At 31.1% G+C, this 12,452-nt stretch overlaps 2 protein-coding genes across 2 annotated transcripts; one reads left to right on the top strand and one right to left on the bottom strand.

The window, feature by feature from the left end:
* Nucleotides 1–1,805: 1,805 nt before the first annotated feature.
* LOC105626115 lies at nucleotides 1,806–5,344 on the bottom strand. The gene is made up of 4 exons (XM_012207427.1): nucleotides 5,338–5,344; nucleotides 3,682–3,881; nucleotides 2,829–2,972; nucleotides 1,806–1,892 (listed from the first exon to the last, which is right to left on the bottom strand). Exons 1-4 carry the CDS (start codon nucleotides 5,342–5,344, stop codon nucleotides 1,806–1,808), a joined length of 438 nt encoding a protein of 145 aa, XP_012062817.1.
* A 1,932-nt stretch (nucleotides 5,345–7,276) lies between these two features.
* LOC105625886 (DDB1- and CUL4-associated factor 13) lies at nucleotides 7,277–9,276 on the top strand. The gene is made up of 7 exons (XM_012207196.1): nucleotides 7,277–7,346; nucleotides 7,586–7,977; nucleotides 8,076–8,247; nucleotides 8,336–8,483; nucleotides 8,556–8,856; nucleotides 8,946–9,109; nucleotides 9,189–9,276. Exons 1-7 carry the CDS (start codon nucleotides 7,277–7,279, stop codon nucleotides 9,274–9,276), a joined length of 1,335 nt encoding a protein of 444 aa, XP_012062586.1.
* The last annotated feature ends 3,176 nt before the right edge of the window (nucleotides 9,277–12,452 follow it).

The following is a 12,452-nucleotide window of genomic DNA, read 5'->3' as shown; positions in this document are numbered from 1 at the left end:
CACCCGTGATTTTATTAATAAGAAATTCGAGAAATCTGTTTAGCCGAAGCGGAAACGGCTACCGGCGACCGCGACGATGTCGAACGGATGGCAACTGAGCGTAAACAGGCAGCGTCGTCGAATCGCTGCCGCGCGTAACTCGACGAGGCGCTGTTAAATGTGACAATTCGTTGATAAAGTAATCACTACTACGCACGGTCCCAGCGTTCTACAGTCGGAGCCTATTTTAGACAGGGCCGTCCAAGTGCCATTATCTGCGGTGAATTCAAAGCTATTCGCGCGACTCGGCCGCTCGAGTGACAGGCCGAGTCGCGGTTGCACCATCACGGTTTTTTCATCGTCACGCGGTTGCGACTCGCAGATTTTCGCAGATTTTGCGTGTTCTACCATCACTGATTATCATCGTTGTCACGTCGAATTTCTTGCGCCTTTCGTTCGATTTGTTTGCTCGGATAAGCGCCTTGTCCGTTTCCCAGCCGATCGGACGTCGAGTCCAGTCCTCGTGCGCGTATCGCGAAATCCTTGAAGTTCGCATGGTGAAGTACTACAAAATCGAAAGGACGAAAATCCGCAAGGTCGCGTCCGAGCGACGAAAGACATCTAGAGGCGGCCCTGGCTCTTAAGTCTGACGTATGATGCTGTCAAGTGAGTAATGCTCGCAATTCCACAGCGATGCTTATAAAATATTCGATGCAGAGCTGTCACCGGCACCTCTCCCTCTCTCTCTCTTTCTCTCTCTTTGCCTCCTCTCTTTCCCACTCTCTGTCTTGATATCCGACCGACGAGGGTGCGTCTGTGGTCGTCATTACTCAAGAGCCATCCTCGTCCATCATGGCGGCCGTGCTTGCGGCACGCGAGAGATATGATTCTTTCGCGATGACCAACTGGTTATTCGGCGTATGATCGGCATTGCCGATTGACAAAAGCCTACTAATATATTGTAATAAATCATTTATTGGCAGGTAATTACCATAAAGGTATTTTATTTCGTTGCATTCTCGCTCCGCTGAACCGCTCGAGAATTACGGATTTTCAAGTAGCAGCCATGGAATTATAGTTAATGATTTCAATTCCGCATTTAGCACATAAAGCAACTTTCGATTTTTTTTTTCGCAGCTATCGAATTTAATGGACAGAAACGATTTCTCCTGTTACACGTTTCCATCGAAGTGACGTAATCACTTTTAGGTCACTAGTGTATTATTTATTTACTCGTTTGCTTTGCAGATGATTTTTATTTCATTGTTCATTGATAACAATTTAACTAGGTTACTCTCTTCGTCAACATGTTATACATTATTATATATTTTAATCTTGTGATAATGCAAAAATGTAGCTAAAACACGAAAGGCATTTAAATTAGAACGAAGAAAATATCACAATAATATAATTACAACTATAATATTTTTAATAATATTACTCATATTAGATTAGATTACTCATATACCAATATATTTAATTTATGTAAATGTTTAATTAATATTCAAGAAATATATCTCGATTAATATAATAATTAATAAATTATCATTAAAATAAATCAATACGAATTGTTTGTTCAGTAATAATTTATTCTCGATAGAAATTATTTATTGCTCGTCAAAAGTAATTAAAAAAATTTGACATTATTTTTTTATCAATCATTTTATTTCAATGAATTTTTACAAATAAACGGAGCATTTTGTTCACAATAATTTTTCATTTACTTCAGTAATCTATTTGGAAGTTGTTTTGTTTGATTCAATTAACTTCGATCGTACATAGAATGCGTATTACATCTTCAATCTTTGGGTGCATCTATAATTGAATTAATGTACAACGAGTACTTCGTAATCCTTGAACGACAACTCTTCGCCTTCGTACGGAATGTATAAGCATCCATGACTTGGTTGTACCTAAGGAATTATTTTTTTTTAATATAATGTAATCATATATATATATATATAATGTATATAATAAATATATATAATATAATCATCTGTTAAAATATATCAAAGATAAGCGAAGATAGTGAATGTTTAGTTAATGAAAATGTGAATTTAATGTATCCAAATTTAACTAAATAATATGTAAGCAAAATTATTGTACTAATAATAAGTCTTTTTCAGTTGTATAAATAGATATTATTCCGCGAAAACAATTAAGAGAAAAATTGAAAAATCGAAATCATTATAGACGATTAACTAAACATTATGTACATCTGTAATGACTCTAATTTTTCTATTTTGCTTTTAATTATTTTCACGGAATAATATCTATTTATACATCTGAAGAAGATTTAATATGCAATTGAAACTTATCTCACCTATATTTTGTCAATTTTAAATTAACATATTACATTCGCATTTTTATTATCTACATCTTTATAGTTATTAATTATTCTCACATAAATCTAATTTAATATGCCCAATTTAATATTAAAAGATTAGAATATTAGAAGATAGTAATTAATTATTTATTTTAAATATTAAAAGCACTATTTTTAATGTTTTTTACTTTTTTACTTTTTAGTACTTAAAATAAAAATATCATTAATGTCCATTGTTCTTTTTGCTCATCTTTATTTCATTCTAACACATTATTATTGTTTTACAATGACGAACAAGATATTAATTTTAGTTTTTAATATATACTTTGAACAGCTGGATTATATCTTGTCTAATAATAAAGATAAGGTCGCGCAAGATAAAAGTGAGTTTTGCTTGCTGAACGGAGTACAGGTTGAAGAATGTTTTGGCAACTCAAGCATGCTTTGATCAAGCTGCTATCCCATATTTTATGCTTATCATTACTGTCGAACCCTAAGATTAATAACTACCGAAAAGACCGACCTTGCCAATTGTTTGAGATCCACTATGGAGGGCACGGCCAACGTACAGAGGTTCTCCATCAGCAGTTTGACCTGCGATTATTGCATCCTCTGGTACTTCACCGTTGCTGCAAAACTCCCATGCAAACTCCCCTTGGACAAGGACCTGACAAAATCGTAATATCATTCTATGATATAATTAATTAATTGCTTATAAATATCGACGATTAATTTTGATTTTTTATTCTTATCATTTTTTTTTCTTCTTATTTTTATTCTTTTTTTTATTCTTATCATTATTCTTTGATCAAACATTATCAGATAACGAAATATAATATAATAATCTCGTGCGAATCTTTGAGACACCTATATTGAATCATATCTTTATCAGATCAATAGCTACTTCCGAAAAAAATTTGATATCTCAAGATCATCTTGAGTCTCATAAAATTGATAATTAATTTTAGTTTTAAAATTGATATATTAATTAAATTTTGTATTATGATTGTTATTTCATATATTTATTTACGGAACATTATATAAGTTATGAAAATGATGTAACCATCTTTAATCATTAGAATCAAAGAAAATCGTTGTTGGTTTCTTAGATGAATTTAAACCAATGAGTTCGTACAATTTTTAATGCAGCAAATTGCTGGTAATCACTTCTGTGAAAAAATTTTTAAATTAAAACTAATCTATAATTTTTATATTAAAAATGTGATAAAATATATTTAATGTATTATATTTTTGATCGATTTTGGGCGACCTTATGAGTGTCCTGATAAGATGATCAAGCAATGCAAAGTTTAGCTCGTAAGTGATCAAGTTTCTCGTAACATAGACAAAAATTCGTCTGGCTTATTTATACTCACCTCGTAATTGTCTTTGGGATGTTCCTCGCCATTGTGACAAACGTAGGCAACACCCTTGTCAGGAATCACTTTTGCTGGTAACATGTCACCATCATGAAAAGCTCTGCCGACATAAAGTTTGCTTCCATCAGAGTCGCGACCGCCGATGATCGCGTTTTCTGGCAGCGATTGATTGCTGGCACGGTTTATCCATCTGTAGGCTGTAATAATGAAATTATTAGGAAAATCGGTATGTTGAGTATTATATTAACATATTAGTATGATTCGAATCTATTAAGATTCAGTTTCTCGACTTCATTTTGTTGGCAAATGAAAATTTCATCAATTTAATACTTAATAAAATATTTAACTTGATAAAAAATTCATTAAAATAAGGAAATATGTAAAAATTGATATGTCTTTTATATTAAACATCTTCTTAAATTGAAAATAATATATATTATAGTATAGATTATTTAAAAAAATCATTTAAAAATAATTTTTAATAAAGTTGTTTTAATATTTAATATTTTGTTTGGTTTTAATATAGAAATATATTGTAAGAAATAGATATACACACACATATATATATATATATATAATACACACACACACACATATATATATATATATACCTACATTTTTAAAATTATATACCATATAGTTTATATGTTTTTCTAAATTTTAGACATATTTGTGATGCAAAAAAAATTATTAATCTGTGTTTTAATAATCATTTAATCCAATTGATATTCATCATGATGATTTTGATATCTAATAATGAAATATTTAATTCCATTGAATAATATAATCTTATTTTGAACAATTTCATAAATAAGTAGTATATAAAACGAATATATGTGTTACGTAATATTATACATTGATACTAACACATGCTCTTTGTCATCGATATGATAAGACTTCTAGATGATTCTTATAATCGATGACTTCACTACATACATATTACCTTTATAATTCATATGATTCACATACTTTAAAAATAAAGTAACTATATTTAATGATAGATTTCTTATTTAATGATAGATTTAATGATAGATTTCTTTGCACTTCTGATAAAAAAAATTAATTATGTACGACTATTTTTACACTTAAATTGATACAGCTATTATCATAATAATAACTACTTAATAATAATAATAACTACTTAATATATAACGCAATATTACACGTAAACATATGTATATTCATGCAATATGTCACAGAATTATTCAATCTTAAGTTAAATCATAAAAAATAAATTTCATGTTATTATTAAATATGTTTGAACTAAATTAATTTGATTTAGATTAATCTGCTCATAATTAAATTTCAGAAAATTAGTTTCTAGCAAAAATAGCAACTGCACATCCTGTAACTAGATTTTTAATTAGATTTTAATAATACAGATTCTTTAACTAGATTTATATTATCCAGATAAATAATAGAATTGTAATTCGAGTTTTAAAATTCAATATTTGCAAATTTATTTTTAGTAATAAAATGATTAAAACACAAGAACCGATAAAATATCCTCAATGCAAATGTCGATAAAAAGTTAGAGAATAAAGTAAAATAATAAAGTAAAATAAGATGAGTAAGAAAAAAGATCTTCTAAATGCCAAAAAATTAAAAAAATTTATATTTACTTATTTTAATATATTTTAGAGAAATCTTTACCTGGCATAGTGGAAATTGATTCGGCACGGTCGAAGTCTAAATGCAAGATGACGCTTGTCGTACCTGTACCCCGAGTTAAAAGTTTGTGTAATCTTATCGCTTGTAATCTTATTTGCCGAAATATTTCACTCTCTATCTCTTTTCTTTACTCTTCGCATATAATATTAAACTTACTTAGAACGTATATAGCGATATGATACTGTCATACTTTCACACCTTTCCAATTGAATGTATCATATTGATTGATTATAACGATTACAATATAATCGCCATCAGTTTGATTAAATATATTTATTTAGATATTTAACGTTAGTTGTAAATGTACGTATGAAGAGCAATTATTCTGTTCATTTTCATTTTTTAAAACACATATGTTATGTCAAACGTATACCTACATCTCTAATGAAAGTAAAAATCGGAGGGTAAATTGAAACATCAAATATAAAGGAAGCATAAATGCTTCTTTTACATTTCATTGTTCCAATTTTCGCCTTCTAGAAGTTTCGTTTACGCTTCTGTTACTCTTCCATTACATTTGACTTACTTTCTGGGAATCGATTCTGTATCTTGAAACGAGGTGAAAATTACAAAAATGAACGAATTTATTAGAATATTGATAATTTCATTGATCAACATCTAATAAATTTGCTCACTTTTGTAATTTTTACCTTGTTTGAAAATATAGAATCGACTCCTTGATTTTATTTTCATCAGGGATGTATGTATAATTTGTTAATCGAAGATATATTTTGATAATTAATTTTAATGACAAAAGAAAGTTATAGTTATATCATAATAAAATCATGGTGATGTGCAAATGTCCGTTTTATCACAGATGATATCGCTATGACATCATTATGAAACTGATAAAAATTGCACCTTACTATGACGCGCTGCTTTGACATACAGAAATTAATGCTTGTAGCACTCGATTTAAGTGTTTTCCTGCTGGATTGCTTGCGTTTAGTAAATTACTAAAATTGTATCACTACTAAAATTGTGTCACACGAAACGTAGAATTTCTAATAATTTACCAGTAAAAAAACAGTTATCCAGTAAAAAAACATGCATCGCGTGTGCTGCAGGTTTAATGTAATATTTTTTGCAAAAAGGGGAACTTGTCAGTCAATGTCTGTATCATTTTGTTTATATGGCTAGAATTATTAATCTTTTTTATTATTTAATGCATTGCAAAAAATTAAAACAAATTTTTTTTTAAGATTTAATATTATTTCCTTTATAATATTAAGGCCAGTCTTATAACTCTGATCAATTTAATCGGCCGATTAGTCTATTGAAATTAATCAATCGCATTTATCATCAAACAAAATAACAAATGCGGTTAATTCCGATAGACTAATCGGCTGATTAAGTTAATCGGAGATCGGACCTAATTATCGATTGAATTAATCATCGATTAAGTTAGTCGAAGTTTGCCTTTCAGGACGCTTTAAAACAATATATTAAAAATACAGAAATTGGAAACTTTTCATCTTTTTCTAATTTTTAGAACTAGAAAAAGACGAAAAGTAAATTGAACCGAGATTAAAGTTAATCTATTGTATATTGTATATTGATGGAAACGAGCACAAGAAAGACATCTACTTGGAAAAGTTTCCAATTTTATATTTTTATATTGTTTTAAAGGGCATTCTGAAGGGCAAACTCTGACTAATGGGCATAAGAGTATAAACTTTGAAGTTGTTTAATTTTTTAAAAGACTTCAAAATAGTGTTAGTCAATAATGTTGGTCAATCATATTTTAACTACACAGCCATTTTTAAATACATCACTAGTAGTTGCCACAGAGTCTTCATAGATGTCGCATTCGTCACTCTCTTCTGTTTATCCTAAAACACCTGGAAGACGAACACGTGAGATCAAGAAGACAATCTTTTATGAATATTTTGATAAAAAAGTACGTAGTTCTTGCTTGAAGATGAAAGTTAAAGTATTAAGTAGGAATCCTGATGAATACTTACGAGAGACTAAACGAGACATTCATAAAAGTAAGTAAATCGCCAAGATATTTATAGATCTAACCTGATGCGGAACATAGCAATGAAAATTATATTCAATTATATCAAAAAGCTGAGCAAAATTATTTAAAAGGCAATAGCACATTAAGATAATTAATGCCCAGTCATATAATTTCAAGAGAAGGTTGAAGGCGCATAAATTCTACTAATCGGTGGAAATAATCTAAAAAAAAAACAGCAATAATGGGATAGTGTTTTATCATTTACAGTTCCACGAAATTTCGATCCCTCTTTACATCCCTTTCAAGCGGCCAGGGAATACACAAAAGCACTGAACGCTGTTAAATTAGAAAAGGTATTCGCGAAACCTTTTATAGGCAATTTAGAAGGCCACAGGGATGCAATATCCTGCATATGCAAACATCCCTCTCAGCTGTCCACAATTCTCAGCGGCGCTTACGATGGCGAGGTGAGAACGTGGTCTCTCAGCCTGGGCACGTGTACACGTGCATTTTTGGCTCACGATGGCATAGTTCGCGGTATTGCGTACATGCCAGATGGAAAACATTTCATTACAGTCAGTGATGACAAAACAATTAAAACTTGGGACGTAGTCTCTGCTGATGAAGATGAAGAACCTGTGAATACTATTGTCAACAAAGTATGCGGCTTTTGGATATAATTTTCTTAAAATTTAAAATATGAATATTTAAAATATGAATATATTTAAAACTTTTTAAGCAATTTCTTTGTCCATAGACAGTATTAACTGGCATAACTCATCATCGAGCTAACCCTACATTTGTTACTTGTGGAGAAGGAATATGTCAAATGTGGGAGGATACTCGTAATGAGCCACTTCGTACATTTAAATGGGGTGTAGATAGTCTACTCGACATAAAGTTTAATCCTATACAAAAAGATCTTTTAGGTACAACGTTTGATGAAAGATTATTATATTCTATATGCATATGAGATAATAAAATATGCTTTTTGTCAAATTTAATTTTAATTTCCAGCTTCTTGCGCCAGTGATCGCAGCATAATTTTATATGACACTAGAGAAACAGGACCTTTAACAAGGATAATAATGAAATTACGTAGCAACAAGCTCTCTTGGAATCCTATGGAAGCTTTTATCTTTACCTGTGCCAATGAAGATTATAAGTAAGATAAAATAGAACATCAAAGAATAACTTCCTGCAATTTCTTCGCGAATCTTAAATGTATTTGTTTTAGTTTGTACACATATGATACCCGCAAGATGAAAACGCCGGTTAACGTACATATGGATCATGTAGAGGCCGTAATAGATGTGGATTATTCTCCGACAGGGAGAGAATTTGTTTCGGGCAGCTATGACAAATCGATTCGTATTTTCGAAGCGAATAAAGGTCACTCACGAGAAGTGTATCACACAAGACGCATGCACAGACTTACCTGCGTAGGATGGTCGCTTGATAACAAATTTGTAATTAGCGGCAGCGATGAAATGAATCTTCGTATATGGAAGGCTAAAGCATCGGAAAAGCTCGGCATTGTAAGCATATAAACACAATTCCACGAATTTATAAGCAATTTTTCAGTTAGCGATAATACTTTCCATGTCTCTGTTCCTAATTTCAATAGCTGAGAGCTAGAGAAAGAAACGCACTGCTTGTCAATGACGCTTTGAAAGAAAAGTACGCGGCGCATCCGGAAGTTCGACGAATTGCACGTCATAGACAAGTACCGAAACACATATATAATGCGCGAGCCGAATTACGAACGATTCGCGAGAAAAGTAAACGCAAGTAAGTATAATGAAAAATCATAGTGTTCGTATTTTAAAATATACTTTTGAATAGTGTTATAATATGTTTTATCTCGCAGGGAGGCTAATAGACGTTATCATTCTAAAAAGGGAACTATACCGTTTGTATCAGAAAGGCAAAAGAATGTTGTGGCTCATGAAAGCTGAAACGATACATGTTTGTATCTTTTTATCTGTCACAGTTCGACCTTTATTTAGCGACTCGTTTTAAATCATTGAATTTATACTGTTGGATTCTACAAGATATGCAGTCATAAGGAATACTTTGTATTATATTTATTGTAATAAATAATTTCTCTTGACATTATACAACGCATTGCGATAATAAAAATTCATGAAACATTACAAACCTCAAGCAGTGATTAATGTCATGCGTAGCGTACATTACAACAGTTAATTATGCTGTGTTTTTTGCGCGATTAATCTTAGCACGCATTAATCGATTTAATACAAATACTTCATTTTTCTCTTGTTATTTTTAACTTGATATTCCAAAAATGCTATTTTAAAATTTTTGCACATTCCATTAGATCGCGCATGTGCGATGAGATTAACGACATGAGACACATCACTGTTTTTACGCAATTGCGGCTATGTATTTAAAAAATGATTTATGGTAGATGTAACGAAGTTTTACAGATACAGATATTTCTGACGAGACTTGTTATTACAATAAATTTTAGCAATTCGCGTTATCATTAACGCGTTATAGTGACACATTGTAGAAGTAGAAAGTCACAATCAATTCATATTTGCAGAAATCTATTATACATATCATACATATGATTTCAATGCACTATATGCGTAATTCTGAATTTTCTTTAACACAATGCGTCACTAGATACAAGTCTGAATACTATATACTTGTCGACAAATTATGATGCAATCTCATTTGTCGTGCAGGAATCGAAACCGTCATCATTTTAGAAAATTTAATATTCAATGCTACAAAATGTACGCTATGTTGTCTTTATATCCCTATAGCATAAAAATTTAATCACCGAGACTGTTGCAGCTTAATATTTACTCTTATTTTTTTATAATGAATAACGATGATAATAAATGATTTTAATGAGATGGCAGTTTGCAAATTTCGATGTAGCTTGTACATCCTATTTAATAGCCAAGGAATCGCTAATATGTGGTGATTATACTCGAAAAATTATTTTCTGGTATATAAAAAAGTGCAGTTTAGTGTCTGGTCGACGTTGACAATCGTTATTTTAAATACGATAGTTTATCTACGCATCGTATGATTTCATTGTCGTAACTATGCGCGAATTTCTGTACAAGACTAGGATAGCTGAGAAACTAAATTATCGCCTATTACAATAATTCGTGTTTCGTCGAAATTTCGAGGAAGTTCTGTGTCCTCTCTTAGGCGTAATTGCATTTCCAAGATTCCATGCCGTTTACTAATCCTCTTTGACGTTTACTAATTAAATATACGTGTGGAAATATAACGCGCGAGTGAGAATAATTATAACATATATATACATATAAACACATGTACATCAATATTATTACGATCAGGGATCAAAGCGAAAAATATTTCAGCCGTTTTTATTCTCGTTTTGCAATTTTATTCTATATATATATATCTTGTTTTCATCAAATTATAATGGAATATTTTCCAATAACTTCTTATTATTTCATTCGTTGTGGAATGAGAAATAAATCAGAAAATTTTCGTTTTTCATGTTATTCTGTACGAGATAATAATTGAAATATATGGCAATCAAAATTATTCCATTTTCAATACTAAAAGAGAACAAACTATTTCTCTTTTTATCGAAATTTCGGTGAATATTGTTTCGTTTTTGATCCCCGATGTATCATCGGATTGCGATATACCATCGGGAATGCGATTTTATTAAATGATAAACGAAAGAATTTAATTCCGATATATATATATATATATATATATAGACTCGATGGACCATACATCTTGATTTTTGTTCTTAAGCTCGAATATTTTTTCAATGGTTCAACTCATTTAGCTGAACCTATAGAATATGTGACATTTCCTTGTATTTTTCGCATTTCAAAGATATACTTTTGATTAACTATAAAGTCCAATCATAAAAATGGAGGAAGTGATTGCATTTGGCTATTATACAATAGCTTTTTCGCTTCCGGAGCAACCATAGAATATATGTTGTGTGTGACGATGGTAATACGAACCTCAATTACGAACCTCTTACGAAAAAATAGATAACTGTTCACTGTTCAGTCAAATAAAAATTATTATATCATTTTTTTTCGGACGCCGTGAATAAATTATTACCGCTGTAATCGAGAGAGGAATTAGATAGAAAAATATTTTAATATAACGTTATCCCGGAAAAGAAAGTTATCGATTTTTCTCTCGGAGAACAATATCCTTCACAATATCACTTTCAAAACATTTTTTTCTGAAAACATTTTGACGTCCTTTCAACGTGTTTTTAAATTTTATTTCAACTGTAAATCAATCAAATTTACTCGAAATTTTTTAAGTTCGTAATCTTTCGCGAATTATGAATTAATTAATTCCCTTATCTTCTTAATGCTCCAATTACGCATTTATTGTGCGTTTTATTAACAAGAATATATTATACGAATCGTTTGGTATTGTTGCAACTATCGAGAGCAATCCAAACGATAACAAAATTCGATTTCGATAGTCCGTTTAACGTAGAGAAACTCGCAAAAATATAATAATCTTCGTAACGAGCACTTGAACATATATTACGTTTTGTGAAAATAATTTATTCCGATTGAACTTCCGACAGACGTCAATTGCTATAGCATATGCTTAAAACTAACATCTGGCTAGGCGCACGTGCTGTAATACAAAAAAATCGAATCGTTATTCCAGTCACGCGTCCGTATACAACACTAGCAGTTATTAAATTATCTACGCTACATTTCTTACCGTTATTAATGACTTATGAGTATGTATCACTGGTGGCTGTGCGAGTCTTTCCAGAAGATAGATTCGTTAATTAAGCGTCGTTTAAAGTGCGTTGCGCCGATGTCGATTACCTTAGGCAAAATCTCTTCGCGGATAATGATCGCGAATAACAATCGGCTTTTTACATACAAATGGCACAAAATCGATCCAGGTACAAATATACCGAACGGTGCCTCACGTATTTTCCATCTGGTTTTAAATGAATCGACAAACCATAGGAAAGTGCAGAAGAGAGAGAAAGAAAGAAAGAGAGAGAGAGAGAGAGAGAGAGGAGGAGTATAGTTGTACGTACGTTACGTTAACTAAACTACTTACGAGTACGTCCGGACCTATACTTTAGTTTACGGAAACGTAAACTCCGTACGTA

This window comes from Atta cephalotes (genome assembly GCF_000143395.1).
Source record: "Atta cephalotes unplaced genomic scaffold scaffold00004, whole genome shotgun sequence".
Taxonomy (NCBI): Eukaryota; Metazoa; Arthropoda; class Insecta; order Hymenoptera; family Formicidae; genus Atta; species Atta cephalotes.
Note: the sequence above shows the minus strand (reverse complement) of the source record. Positions and strands in the feature narration are given on the sequence as shown.

What these genes read in the sequence shown, in the direction of transcription:
- LOC105626115 (XM_012207427.1), bottom strand. An exon ending in ATCCCAAAGACAATTACGAG is followed by an intron (nt 2,973 to 3,681) that starts GTGAGTATAAAT and finishes CGATTTTGTCAG; the next exon opens with GTCCTTGTCCAAGGGGAGTT. An exon ending in GATCTCAAACAATTGGCAAG is followed by an intron (nt 1,893 to 2,828) that starts GTCGGTCTTTTC and finishes ATAATTCCTTAG; the next exon opens with GTACAACCAAGTCATGGATG.
- LOC105625886 (XM_012207196.1), top strand. Translation starts at nt 7,277, where the DNA reads ATGAAAGTTAAAGTATTAAGTAGGAATCCTGATGAATACTTACGAGAG. An exon ending in TGAATACTATTGTCAACAAA is followed by an intron (nt 7,978 to 8,075) that starts GTATGCGGCTTT and finishes CTTTGTCCATAG; the next exon opens with ACAGTATTAACTGGCATAAC. An exon ending in CGCGAGAAAAGTAAACGCAA is followed by an intron (nt 9,110 to 9,188) that starts GTAAGTATAATG and finishes TTTATCTCGCAG; the next exon opens with GGAGGCTAATAGACGTTATC.